Source organism: Macaca mulatta, chromosome 16 (genome assembly GCF_049350105.2).
Source record: "Macaca mulatta isolate MMU2019108-1 chromosome 16, T2T-MMU8v2.0, whole genome shotgun sequence".
Lineage (NCBI taxonomy): Eukaryota > Metazoa > Chordata > Mammalia > Primates > Cercopithecidae > Macaca > Macaca mulatta.
Window position 1 is genome coordinate 74,243,037 of NC_133421.1, and position 14,588 is coordinate 74,257,624.

General features: G+C 49.9%; 1 protein-coding gene and 1 long non-coding RNA gene across 51 annotated transcripts in view; both read right to left on the minus strand.

Moving 5' to 3' along the window:
• PECAM1 (platelet and endothelial cell adhesion molecule 1) overlaps positions 1-14,588 on the minus strand; it is a 100,715-nt gene that overhangs the window by 11,964 nt on the left and 74,163 nt on the right. For 33 of the 50 annotated variants that reach the window (XM_077972482.1, XM_077972473.1, XM_077972466.1 and 30 more), the window contains one exon: positions 7,336-7,392. In XM_077972482.1, the coding sequence (XP_077828608.1) occupies positions 7,336-7,392 (57 nt within the window). Of the gene's footprint in view, positions 1-7,318; positions 7,393-14,588 lie in introns of all 50 variants that reach the window. The other 17 variants (XM_077972491.1, XM_077972490.1, XM_077972508.1 and 14 more) reach the window with 1 other exon arrangement.
• On the minus strand, positions 7,394-14,398 carry LOC144335881 (uncharacterized). Its single transcript, XR_013407081.1, has 2 exons — positions 14,168-14,398; positions 7,394-11,070 (listed from the first exon to the last, which is right to left on the minus strand). It is a non-coding gene; the product is annotated as an uncharacterized LOC144335881 (long non-coding RNA).

The following is a 14,588-nucleotide window of genomic DNA, read 5'->3' on the forward strand; positions in this document are numbered from 1 at the left end:
ACTCCGCTCTGTACCCAGCTGGCTCACTGATCCGTCCAAGACCTACCCCACACCGGTCCCCCTGTTTTAGGGGGGTCACTCAATACCACCTTCCCTCCAATAAGCACAGTGTTTCTGGGTTTTACCTGCCCACCAATGCTGCAAGATCCCTCCAGGATTTCTGGAGGGTGAGAAAGACCCTACTCCTTCCAACAAGAACAGAGCCTTAGCGTGGCACAACCGGAAAGGAACACGCAGCATCAAGAGTGGGTCTCAAAGCCCAGGTCCCAGTGTGACTGCAGCAGCTGCACGTGGGCACTTGTTAGAAATGCAGGTTTTTGGCACCACTCCAGACCCAGTGAATGGGAAATTCACAGGGAGTGGGGTGCTGCCAAACAATTGATGTTTTAATAAAGCCCGAGGACCACTGACCTGCATCCAGCCCATCCCTCACCTTACAGAGAAGGTGATCAAGGTCTCAACAGGCTCTACGACTTGCCCAGGGTCACCCAGGCCACAGTAGAATATTACTCTTAATGTCTAAAGTAGATGGGAGCTACTTAGGAGGCTGAGATGGGAGGATGCTTGAGGCCAGGGGATGGAGGTTGCAGTGAGCCAAGATCATGCCACTGCACTCCAGCCTGAGTGACAGAGCCAGATGCTGTCTGGAAAAAAAAAAAAAAGTAGAGTTCTCCAATTATGCCGATAACATGAAAACTAGACTAAGAAAGATGGAAAACAGAGAAGAATGCAGTCAACTGGTTTGGCAACAAACAACTGACAGCAATTGGTAACAAACCAATTGAGAGAAAAAAAGAGAGGGAACAGGAAGGCTTTGAAGAGCATGACTTCAGCCAGGCTTCCTGGGTTCAATCCCTGCTCTACCACTGGCTGTGGAACAAGGACAAGTTAGTTAACCTCTGGGCCCGTTTCCCCATCTGCAGAGCAAGAATAATAATAGAACCCCCATCAGCCGTATGATGATCTTGAGGATTAAGGTAGGACTCCAAGTGTCTCACACACAGGGAGTGCTCAATACATATTAGCTGTAATTGTGACCGAGGAGGAAGGGACTCTCCCAACCACAAGAGAATTAGAGTATAGGGAGAAAAAAATCAACACGGAACAAAAGAAATCTGCAGTCTATAGAGGTGGAATAATATCCAGAGGAAAGAGTTGCTGAAGAATTTGGCAATGATGAAGAATCTGGGGATGGTTATGATGATGTATAAGAAATGATGATCTGGCTGGGCGTGCTGGCTCATGCCTGTCATCCCAGCCCTTTGGGAGTTCGAGGCAGGTGGATCACCTGAGGTCTAGAGTTCAAGATCAGCCTGGCCAATATCGTGAAACTCTGTCTCTACTAAAAATACAAAAAAAAAAAAAAAAAATTAGCTAGGCGTGGTGGCAGTAGCTGTGGTACCAGCTACTCAGGAGGCTGAGGCAGGAGAATCATTTGAACCTGGGAGCTGGAGTTTGCAGTGAGCCAAGATCACGCCACTGCACTCCAGCCTGGGCAACAGAGTGAAGATCCCATCTCAAAAAAAAAAAAAAAAAAAAAAGAAAGAAAGAAAAGAACAAAAGAAAAAGAAATAAATAAAGAAATGATGATCCTTAATGAGCTCTGGGCTCTGGAGAGGACTTGAACAAAGAGAGGTTGAGGATGAGTGTGGGAGAAGCCTAAGTGGGTGGGTCATTGCTGGCTGAAGGATCTGGCTCCTTGGAGAATCATCTCACTTCCCCCAGGCAGAGAGGAGGGAATCTCTCCGATTTCACGTAGGGAGTGGAAGAAAAGAGATTACTTAGAAGATGGTTTATATTAAGGAAGTCCCAGAGAATTTAGGAGAAAAATTCCTCCAATGGATGCCTGCTTTCTAGCAAACCAGTAAGAGGAAAAGAAAGAAAGCAAAGCCGAGCCTTCAGGTGGCGCACGCCTAAATCCCAGCACTTTGGGAGGCCAAGGCGGGTGGATCGCTTGAGCCCAGGAATTGGACAACAGCCTGGGCAACATGGTAAATTAGCCAGGTGTGGTGGTGTGTGCCTGTAATCCTAGCTTCTCCAGAGGCTGAGGCAGGAGGATCGCTTGAGCCCAGGAGGTGGAGGCTGCTGTGCACCGTGATTGTGCCACTGCACTCCAGCCTGGGTAACAGAGTGAGACTCTGTCTTACGAAAAAGAAAGAAAAGAGAAGAAAAGAAAAGAAAGAAGTAAGGAATGAGACAGAGAGAGAGAAAGAGAGAAAGAAAGAAAAAGGAAAGAAAGGAAAAAGAAGAAAGAAAAGAAAGAAAGAAAGAAAGAAAGAAAGAAAGAAAAAGAAAGAAAGAAAGAAAGAAAGAAAGAAAGAAAGAAAGAAAGAAAGAAAGAAAGAAAGAAAGAAAGAAAGAATCAGTCATATCCTACAGGATCCTCTCCTCAAGGAAGCACTGAGAAACAGGAAATCCCTTGGCTTCCAGGACCAGAGGCTTCTAGGTGGGTTGGAGACACAGCTGCAGGCAGCTGCAGGCCCCAAGGGCTACAGCCATGCAGGACCCAGGGCTCTTTCTACCTTCACCCCTGGGCAGGTTAGAGACCTGTCAGGTTCCCTAATGGTCTGCCAGTTTAGAGACCAGGTTGCAGAGTCCAGGTGGCCCAGGTGGTGCTGTGGGAGGGTCCTGGCCTGGGAGTCAGGGGACTGCTCTAGTAGTACTCTGGGCAAGACACTGAATTCTGTAGGGTTCAAGTTCCTCCTGTGTTTTTAAACTGAAATTGATTAAATGCTCACTCTGTGGCAGGGATAACACCGTGACTGTGGGGATAACCAGTACTATCTCCCATGATTCTATCTCATTTAACCCCATTTGCATTTAACAGTTGAAGAAACTGAGTCTCTGAGGGGTAAGACATCTTGGTCACAGTCACACAGCTGGTTGGGGGCTGCCTCGGAACGGGGACTGCGATGTCTCCCAGCAAAGCCTGTGCCCTACACCGCTTCAAATCCTACAAGAGTGGGTTCTACGATGCCTGTGGTTTCAGCCTGAGGGAGGGGTCAGGTTCCAACAGCCCAGACACCAACCTGGAGACCACGAGAAAACCCACTCGAACAGCCAGCTGCCCTAACGCAGATGAAGGAAATCAGAATATGCCACCACGAAATATGGCCCTTTGGCATAAGGATTATCTCGAGCTGGTTCAGATGTAGATAGAAGTCTTCCCAGAGCTGCTTCCATCTAAAAGTGGAAACTACTTCTTCCTTTTTTTTTTTTTTGAGACAGATTAACAAGAGAAAAACAAAGAGGGCCTCTGTTTTTCTCTTGTTAATCTGTCTTGTCTAATTTGCAGGGCCCCAGTCAGAAAACCTAGGAGAGTAAAGGGAAAAAGTTAAGTTTTTTGGAACCCACAGTCTCACTCTGTCACCCAGGCTGGAGGGCAGTGGTGCAGTCACTGCAGACTCCACCTCCCAGGCTCAAGCTATCCTCCTGCCTCAGTCTCCTGTGCAGCTGGGACTACAGGCACGTATCACTACACCCAGCTAATTTTTTTTTCTATTGATTTTTAATTTTTTTTTTTTTTTTACTTTTTTTGTAGAGATGGGGACTCACTATGTTGCCCAAGTTGGTCTCAAATTCCTGGGCTCAAGCGATTCTCTCACCTCAGCCTTCCAAAGTGCTGAGATTACAGGCATGAGCCACCATGCCCAGCCCTAAAAGCAGAAACTCCTAAGAAAAGACCCAAAGTGCTGAGATTACAGGCATGAACCACCATGCCCAACCCTAAAAGCAGAAACTCCTAAGAAAAGACGCCTGCTGTAAATATCCCCATAGAAGCTTTGTGGCCACTTGATTCACTTCCCCAGTTTGCCACCCTGGGAAGCCAAAAACCATTTTTCCTTTGTCTTGTCATTTCTCTACATATTTATTGCTCTTTGTTAAGATGCTTTATATATTTATTTTTATTTTTATTTTTTTGAGACAGAGTTTCATTCTTGTTGCCCAGGCTGCAGTGTAACGGCGTGATCTCAGCTCACTGCAACCTCTGCCTCCCGGGTTCAAGCAATTCTCCTGCCTCAGTACAGGCATGTACCACCAGGCCTGTATAATTTTTTGTGTTTTTAGTAGAGATGGGGTTTCACCATGTTGGTCAGGCTGGTCTCCAACTCCTGACCTCAGGTGATCCACCTGCCTCGGCCTCCCAAAGTGCTGGGATTACAGGCGTGAGCCACTGTTATCAGCCTAAGATGCTTTATAGACCCCAAGTGCTAACTGCCCCTTTGAGTTACTCATCATTGATGTTTCTCCTGTGTGATTTGCATTATGTATGTTAATAAACTCTGTTTTTCTCTTGTTAATCTGCTTGTCCAATTCGCAGGGCCCCAGTCGGAGCACTTAGGAGAGTAAAGGAAAAAAAGTTAAGTTTTTCCCTTCCTATATAGACTCTAGAATGCACACTAAGGTGCCTCCCTCCACCTACAAAAGGGCCTCCAACCAGTAGCCTCAGATGATCACAGACCTCGCTGGAGGCCTCGAGGCAGAGGTGGGAAGGAGCTGGCCTCCTGCAGTGAGGATCCCTGCAGCTTTCACCTTCTACCATCCCACTTCCCAAAACCGAAGACAGTACACCTCAGTGATCAAGAGCGTGGAGTCCACTCCGGGGAGGAACGATTCTCAGGGGCTTGCTTGCTGTGTGATCTTGGGCAAGCGTCTTAACCTCTCTTTTTTTTTTTTTTTTTTTTTTGAGACGGAGTCTGGCTCTGTCGCCCAGGCTGGAGTACAGTGGCCCGATCTCAGCTCACTGCAAGCTCCGCCTCCCGGGTTCACGCCATTCTCCTGCCTCAGCCTCCCGCGTAGCTGGGACTACAGGCGCCCGCCACCTCGCCCGGCTAATTTTTTGTATTTTTTAGTAGAGACGGGGTTTCACTGGGTTATCCAGGATGGTCTCGATCTCCTGACCTCGTGATCCGCCCGTCTCGGCCTCCCAAAGTGCTGGGATTACAGGCTTGAGCCACCGCGCCCGGCCTTTTTTTTTTTTTTTTGGTCTTAACCTCTCTATGCCTCAGTATCCTCAACTGTAAAATGGGATTTGTTGTGAATCCCATTGACAAATCCCATTGAAAGAGACGATGTACTTAGACCACTTAGCACATACAGTAAGTGCTCAAATAGGAGCTTTTGCATAACCAAAGCAACTGAAAGTGAACTCTTCAGCTCTGTCCAAGAAAGTGAACAATCTCAGGGACCACCAAGAAAGCAGAAGGGGCATTTTTGTACAATTGCACAATGGGAGCAACTTTGAACCCTACCTCACTTATAACTTTCCCTTACACTAGACAAATAGAAAACGCCTATTTATTGTCAGATTTGCACTTTGTTAGCTCTGAATATATGGAGATTGTGAAATGAGGTACTGGAGCTAAAAATTTCCCAGAGAATTTGTTATTCAGTAATTATTCAGGGTCAAATTCCGCAAGGGGTTGAGTTTCTGTTCTCCTTTCAAATATACCAACTTTTAAAAGTGAAGTAAGGAGTGATCAGTGTTTCAGATAAAAAGCAGGGTCTTCAGAGAATTGGATGGTTCTTTTAAAACAATGCTTTTTGCCTGGCGCAGTGGCTCACACTTGTAATCCCAGTACTTTAGGACACTGAAGCGGGTGGATTGCTTGAGCTCAGGAATTCAAGACCAGTCTGGGCAACATGGTGAAACCTCATCTCTACCAAAAATACAAAAACTTAGCTGGGCATGGTGGTGTGTGTCTGTGGTCCCAGCTACTTGGGAGAATCACAAGCCTTAGGGGCCAGGGGATGTCGCATGGAGGTTGCAGTCAGCTGAGATGGGACCACTGTACTCCAACCTGGGTGACAGAGTGAGGCTCCGTTTCAAACAAAAAACAAAACAAAACACAAACAGTGATCTCAAATATTGGCAGCATCAGAAACATCTGAGGCTGGCTAAGTTCAGATTCCAGAGACTAGTTTTGTGGGTCTGGGCTGGGCCTGATATTGCTGCTGCTGGTTCGCCGACTGCAATCGGATGAGCCATCCTTTTACGTTTATTTATTTATTTTGAATAAATAAATAAAGCACTTACTGAGCGCTTAATGAACCACCGCTCCCAGCCGGAGTAGCCACCCTTTGTAGAAATGTCCTGGACCATTTTAATGATTCTCTTTTCAAGAATCCACTTAAATAGAGGTCTGCTGTACAAAGCGAGATACTTACATAGTCACTATTTCCCCCACAATGTTTATGTCTTTTAGATTGCTGACTTACTTTCAGAATTTAAAAGTTGTCATTGTGTATTTCATTTCACCAGAATTGAATACAGTTATTATAACCTCCCCCCCGAAAAAAAGGACTTGTTGAACTCCCCCAATTCCGGGTCTGCTTAAACTCTGTGCTCAGCTCTGGGGGAAGCCTGTCCATGAGGAAGCAGTGGGTCATCATGGGAAGTGAAGTGGGGCCAGCCAAACCAAAAGAAATAGAGCAGACCTGCAAACCCACACCCACTCCCAAAGTCAGTCTATTGTCAGAAAAGCTGAAGCTGCTGGGCACGGGGCTCACACTTGTAATCCCAGCACTTTGGGAGGCCGAGGCATGCGGATCACCTGAGGTTGGGAGTTCGAGACCAGCCTGACCAACTGGGAGAAACCCCGTCTCTACTAAAAATACAAAATTAGCTGGGTGTGGTGGCACATGCCTGTAATCCCAGCTACTCAGGAGGCTAAGGCCGGAGAATTGCTTGAACCCGGGAGGCAGAGGTTGTGATGAGCCGAGATCGCTCCGTTGCACTCCAGCCTGGGCATCAAGAGCGAAACTCTGTCTCAAAAAAAAAAAAAAAAAAAATTGCTGAGCATGGTGGTGGGCGCCTGTAAGCCTAGCCACTCAGGAGGCTGAGGCAGGTGAATCACTTGAATCCAGGAAGTGGAGGTTGCAGTGAGTCAAGATTGTACCACTGCACTCTCCAGCCTGAGTGACAGAGCAAGACTCCATATCAAAAGAAAAAAAAAAAAAAAGAAAGAGAAAAAAAAAAAAAAAGAAAAAAGAAGAAAGGCTGAAGCTACTGGGAGTCTCCAAAACAAAACGCTTGACGTCCAAGACCTTGGGGAACCCCAGCCACCAGGGCCTGTGTGGGGAGCAGGTAAGGGTCACTGGCTGGGGTCAGTAGGCACTCAAGAAGTGCTTGTTGACTAAACGAATAGTAAATGTAATCCGAGGTGACTTTTTAAGGGGGGTGGGACAGAGGGAGCCCAGAGCACTGGTGTAAGAGGTGGCACCCCTTTTTTGGCCTTCTTTGCTTCCTCTTTTCTCTGCCCACTCCCAAGGCCCCATCAGTGATTCTAAGGGGCATCCATTCCCCAGGTTGGGGCACTGGGGAACCTCACTCACCAGGGACAGCTTTCCGGACTTCAGTGTACACTGTCTCTGTGCCCTTCTTTACTAGATCTGGAAAAAGGACAAGGCATAAGTTAGTAGCTGCCTCTGGGAACCAGGTCAGTCCACTGCAGTCATAGGAAAAGGTCTGAGGCTCTGCAGGCAAGGCTGTACCCCACCACTGCACCCCACTAGAACCAGGTCCAGAAGCACCCGGAGACCTTGTCATTTCTGATATTAGAAGATCCTGGCTGGGCGCGGTGGCTCACGCCTGTAATCCCAGCACTTTGGGAGGCTGAGGCGGGCAGATCACTGAGGTCAGGAGTTTGAGACCATCCTGGCCAACATGGCGAAACCCTGTCTCTACTAAAAATTCAAAAAATTAGCCGGGCGTGGTGATGCGTGCCTGTGATCCTAGCTCTTCGGGAGCTAAGGGATGAGAATCGCTTGAACCCAGGATGCAGAGGTTGCAATGAGCCAAGGTTGCAATAAGCCAAGATTGCGCCATTGCATTCCAGCCTGAGCAACAGAGTGAGACACCATCTCAAAAAAAAAAGAAGAAGAAGAAGAAGAAGAAGATCTTGGTTTAACCAGCATCACCCCTAGTCTGGGAATAGGAGGTCAGCAGGTCATTGTGGAGCAGGGCCACATGCTCCAGAGGAATCCTGGACCTGAGGGGCCACGGATGGAGGGGCCCCAGCAAGGGCCTGCAGCCTCCAGCTTGGTGGCCCCGTTCCTCTTCCCCTGCCACCGTGACCCTTGTCCAGACACTCTGCCAGGTCCCTCAATGCAGGGTTGGGCTATGGCCTCCCCATCACCTGAGAGCCCAGACCCCGGGATCCAGAACCAGATCCCAAGGTCTGGGTTAGAGCCTGGGGGTTGTCAGTGACCCCAGGAATAGCCAGGACTGAGAACTCTTACAGGGTTAGACAGCTGGGCTGGCTGTTTTCACTGCTGGCTCCTGAAACTCATTGCAGTTTCTGGTTGGATTGGTCTGGGGGGCGGGTCCCTGGTGCTGGTTTTTTTAGCAGCTCCTCAGGGGCTCTACTATGCAGACAAAGCTGAGATCCTCTGGGTTAGACCCTCTCAATAGAGCAGCATGTTGACTGACCCAGGGTGTGGTGTACACCTGGAGGAGACTCAAGGGTGCCCTTCCTGCCATCTGTTTACCTTACACTGGGGTATGGGCACAGGATGTGTACACAAAAATACACAGCGTACACACATGCACACTCATGCACACAATGTATATACATTCTATGTACACTCTCATACAGTGTGTAGGGTATGTCTGCACACATTGTATACACATACAGCATGTACATACACACTGTATGTACAAATATGCAAGCTGGGTGTGCACACACTCATGCACACAGGGTGTGCACACACATACATACCCACCAACCCTGAGGAAACAGGATGGAACTTGGCCACTTCCCAGCTCCTGTCACCTGCACAGAGGCCCAGGAAGCCTCTCTGTAGAAAAGAGCCTGATGTCGTGTGGGCCATTATTCTCCTTTTACAGATGGGGAAAGGGAGCCCCAGATAGGGTAAGGGAATTCCTGTGCCACGGTCAGTGCATTTCCCTCCTCAGAGTGGGTGGCCGGGGTATGACCCTGGACTCTACCTGCACTGAGATGCCCTCGTCTCACCATGCTCCAGGGACACCCCACTCTCACCTCCTGGCCCCACACACACTCCTCCACAGCCAGCACTGCCCTTTCTCCCTGCCCCATTTCCCTGCAACCCTGGTAGAGCTTCACGCATGTACCAACACCCCCACACTTACCCTCCCTCTGTGTCCTGGGACGTTACAGGGCCCCCTGAGCTCCATAGCATGTTGGTGACATTTGTCTACAACACACTGACATGACTTATTCCCAAGACCATCTCCCTGGCACCTCCTCTGGGGCGACAGCTGGGGTCTTGGACATGTCCCATTCCTGGGCTTGCTCAGCTGCCCAGGGGCACCTGTCCAAGTTTGAAGTGACAATAATGGTGGTGGTTCCTGTGTTAGGAACCATTTGTGAGGTGAAAGCCTGGGGGTGGGTCAGATCCCTACAGTTGAACTTGGAGCATTTGGGGAGACTAGGGCCTTACACTGACTTCCCCAGGGCACCAAACAGGATTTGGAACTCAGTAGAGTGACTGAGCCACCAGGGTACCCCACTGCTGGGACAGCAGAGATGCCCACACACCCCTCACTCTCTGTGGCGCCAGATATGGGGGCCTCAAGGGAAGCTGTAGGGATCCCCATCCCTATTGGGGGATCCTCCACATCCCCAAGACACCTGATGTCAGGCCTGGCCAAGTCACTCACTCAGCAGAATCCTAGCCACCTAGTGTGAACCCCACACTGTGGAAGAGGAAAGGTGATCGGGCCTGGTCCCAGGTTTCAGGAGCTCCAGGCTGCAAGGCAGACAGGTACACAAACAACGCAGACACTGCAATAAATGCTGCCGAATGCCATGTACCAGGTGCATGGTGCGGGGGCAGTCACGGCCAGCTCACCCTCCGACCCAGGCCTACAGTGGGGGCTGGGGCAGGTGGGGAATAAATGGAGGGAGAGGTCTTGGTGTTTGGGCCTGGGGGCCCAGACACCTTGCACACTTTAGGAACCCCACAGTCCCCAGGCCCACAAGGGGCAGCTGGAGACCTCTCTGGTGGCCTTGGGGATGCTGTGACACTCATCCAGCCAGGGCGGCAGGGGAGGCTTCTGCTTCTTGGTGGAGCTGCTAGAGTTGCAGCTGCTCCCAAATCTGCCCAGCTTAGTGATGGGTGGGCAGGCAGAGTTGTAGCTTATCACTACCTCCCCTCCCCACCCACTCCACGGCAGCAGCTGCCTGCTAATGAGTAAACCAGGCTGGCAGGCTGTTTGTCTCTGCTGTCAGGGATGTTTCCGGATGGGGCTTTATTTTGGCTTCTGTTTTTCTCTGTGTTAACAGAGAAGGAGATGGCTTCAACGTCATGGGGTTTTCCCAGCAATTAGTCTCAGAGCAAACATGCAGCATACCAGGATTTACTGAGTTCCTTCCTGCCCCTCCTCCACCCCAAGTGACTACTTGGTTGGCTGCCACTAGGGTCAGAGCTGGATGTGGTTCCCATCCCCTCCTCCATAGGAGGAAGAAGCCTTGAGAACAGGGAACTGGCTTGGTTAAGACCAGGTCAAATGTACTCACCACTGGCCTTGTACCCACAAAGCCCCTTTTCTTACCTGGTAATACCTGGCTCTCCACCCACAGGAAGGCAGAGAGGGAACACCTGAGGCTCAGGCCTGACCTCCCCCCACACTGCTCCTTAGCTGCCAAGGAGGAGGATGGGTCTAGAAAACTCATATTGAACTCCCAAAAAGCTCTCCATTGCCCCCAAGTGACCCTCCTTACGGGTCTACCTGGACCTCTGCAGCCCACACAGTGTTTGTGCAAATGGGAAAGAGGGGCCAGTTAGGTGATGTCACCCCTGCAGCTGCACAGCGTGGCAAGGAGGACACATGCTGACCACCTCCGCTTCACCCAATCCTGGGGGGTCTCGATACCTCCTAATTTTACAATTTTTTGTAGAAATAAGTTCTTGCTTTGTTGCCCAGGCTGGTCTTGAACGCCTGGGCTCAAGTGATCCTCTCGCCTCTGTCTCCCAAAGTGCTGGCATTACAATACCTCCTTCTTGTCCTTTCAACCCTTCCCCGTCTTTGAGTAAGAAAAAGAAAACCAGGGCCAGGTGCAGCGGTTCATGCTTGTAATCCCAGCACTTTGGGAGGCTGAGGTGGGCAGATCAGTGAGAGTTGGGAGTTCGAGATCAGCCTGGCCAACATGGTGAAACCCTGTCTCTATTAAAAATACAGAATTAGCCAGATGTGGTAGCAGGCACTTGTAATCCCAGCTACTCGGGAGGCTGAGGCAGGAGAATTGCTTGAACCCGGGAGGTGGAGGTTGCAGTGAGCCAAGATCGCACCATTGCACTCCAGTCTGGGCAACAGCACGAGACCCTGCCACACACTCACACACACACACGCACACACACACAGCAGCAGCAGCAGCAGCAGCAGCAGCAGCAGGCAGTAATTAGGTCTCCCATCCTGGCCATTCAATTCTTCATCTGGTGCTGCAATCTGAGTCCAAGATATATCTACAATAGAATCCATACATTGCTAGCTCTGTGCCTGCCCATCCCTCTTGCCTGGTGATAACATACTAGTCTCTCTGCTTCTGTTCTTGCCCTCCTTCAGTCTGTTTTCCATGCCAACCACGAGGACATTTTTTTTCTTTTTTTGAGACGGAGTATCACTCTATCGCTGAGGCTGGAGTGCAGTGGTACAATCTCGGCTCACTGCAACCTATGCCTCCTGGGTTCAAACAATTCTCCTGCCTCAGACTCCCAAGCAGCCAGGATTACAGGCACATGCCACCATGCTAGGCTAATTTTTGTATTTTTAGTAGAGACAGGGTTTCACCATGTTGGCCAGGCTGGTCTCAAACTCCAGACCTCAGGTGATCCGCCTGCTTCGGCCTCCCAGAGTGTTGGGATTATAGGTGTGAGCCACCGTGCCCGGCCAAGGACATTTTTTAAAGAAGAAAGTTGAAAGCTGTTACTTCCTTGTCTAAATCCTTCCAAAGGCTCTCGAATCCACTTAGAATAGAATGCAAAGAAATCCTCGGAGGCCCTGCATTCTCCCCAGCTTCCTGTGCCTGCCTTCTGTCCTGCTCACTCTGCAGACGCAATGGCCTCCTTTCAAATCTTGGATGAGCCAAGCTCTGAACTGCCTCACACTGCCCTTTCTATTTCCTGGGACTTCCTATTTCCAGGAGGGACACCCCTCCCTCCTGGTGGGGCTACCTTCTTTGCACCCTTCTGGCCCTGCTTAAATGTCACCCCTCGAAGAGGCCTCTTTGGGCCATCCAAGCCAGAAAAGATGTCACCTTTTATGCCTTCTCATCGCACCCTGTTCCTCCCCTTCCAGGCACTTATGATAACCAGCGCCACCCAGCCTTTGCTGCAGTGTGTTCCTGGCTCCCTCTCAGGCTGTCCCTCCACAAGGGAGGATCTGTATGTGCCTGTGCTGCCTTCATAGTGGCTGGTCCATCACGAGCCTTAATCACAATTTGTTATCTCAACAAGTGAATCACTTTACAGTGAAATAAAGAGGAAGAGGCCAGGCATGGTGGTTCATGCCTGTAATCCCAGCACTTTGGGAGGCCAAGGCGGGTGGATCACCCAAGGTCAGGAGTTCGAGACCAGCCTGGCCAAAATGGTGAAACCCTGTCTCTACTAAAAATACAAAAATTAGCCAGGCATGGTGGCGCATGCCTGTAATCCCAGGTACTCGGGAGGCTGAGGCAGGAGAATAGCCTGAACCCGGGAAGCAGAGGAAGCAGTGTGCCGAAATTGTGTCATTACACTTCAGCCTGGGCGACAAGAGCAAGACTGTCTTAAAAAAAAAAAAAAACAAGAGGAAGAGAGCTTCAGGCCTTCCATGTTCCCCACCCCTCTCAGGTTCCGCCTAGACTCGGAAGTGAGTTGTGCAGATTGGGCAGTACACAATCCCCGGGGGCCATTCTGTTGGTAGGCTATGGGAGTGTGCCCCAGTGGTGCAGCATACAGCCCAGCGGCTCTGCGGGGCATTTCCTTACTTTCCTCTGTAAGGAAAGTTCTGTGCATACACCTGCTGACACTCAGCCCAGGCTCAAAAAGGGAAGAAAAGGAGAAGTGCAAGACTCCTCCCAGATCATGGAGCAAGGGGTGATTTCAGGACCCCATTGCCATGTGGTCTGGCTGGCACAGCCTGGAAAACTGCACGCATTCAGCCTGCACAGTCTGGAAAACTGCCCCAGGCCTGCCTGGCTAGGTGGATGCAGCCTGGGGTTAGCCTCAGAGGAAGGGAGACAGATGGCAATGATCCCAGGGAGCTTCCCAGCTGGGCAGGAAGATTCTGAGACTGCTTCCTTTGAGCGTGCAGGAGCCACTGTTTCCTTTGAGCGTGCAGGAGTGTGCAGTGACCCCCGGGGACTGTGTACTGCCCAATCTGGATTAGCAAAGGAAGAGGAGGGTTAGGAGATGCATTTTTAATTTTTTTTTAGACACAGTCTTGCTCTGCCGCCCAGGCTGGAAAGCAGGGGCGTGATCTTGGCTCACTGCAACTTCTGCCTCCTGGGTTCAAGCGATTCTTCTGCCTCAGCCTCCCCAGTAGCTTGGATTACAGGCACGCGCCACGACACCCAGCTAATTTTTGTATTTTTAGTAGAGATGGGGTTTCACCGTGTTGGCCAGGCTGGTCTCAAACTCCTGGCCTCAAGTGATCCGCCTGCCTTGGCCCCCCAAAGTACTGGGATTACGGGTGTGAGCCGCCGTGCCTGGCCAGGAGATGCATGTTTTTTATGGTGCCCAAAGCAAATGAGATTGATGTTCTAGCATTTGCTATGAAGCAGCCCACTCTGCATCCATTTCCCCAGCACAGAATCAGAGACAGGGACTTCCAGGCCAGCCTGCCCTTGAGAGAACCACATACACAAAAACAAAACCCAAGGTGTAAAATCAGTGCCACTGCTCACACGGACAGGGATCTTGTGCTTTCAAAAGCCTTTACTTAAGTGTCCCTCTAAATGGCAAAGCATTCGATACCTTGAAACATGCATTTGATTTACACATATTCAGTCTGCACAAGCAACTTTAGGAACACACTGGGTGTGGGCAAGGGGTCTACCTCTGGAAAGGACAAATTGCTCAGTACTTCCTAATTCCCTGGCACTTAGTAAGTGCTTAATAAATCTTACCTATTATTAGTAGTATCATAACTAATAATTATCAAAAATTGGCCAGGTGTGGTGGCTTCTGCCTGTAATCCCAGCACTTTGGGAGACAAAAGTGGGTAGATCGCTTGAACCCAGGAATTTGAGACCAGCCAGGGCAACATGGCGAAACTCTGTCTCTATTTTTCTTTAATTAAGTTTTAAAATTATTGAGGCTGGGTATGGTGGCTCATGCCTGTAATCCCAGCACTTTGGGAGGCTGAGGCGGGTGGATCATTTGAGGTCAGAAGTTCGAATTCACGCTGGCCAACATGGTGAAACCCCATCTCCACTAAAAATACAAAAAAAAAAAAAATTTGCCGGCTGTGGTGGTGCACACCTGTAATCCCAGCTACTCAGGAGGCTGAGGCGGGAGAATCGCTTGAACCCAGGAGGCAGAGGTTGCAGTGAGCTGAGATTGCATCACTGCACTCCAGCCTGGGCAACAGAGTGAGACTCTGTCTCACCAAAGAAAAAAATATA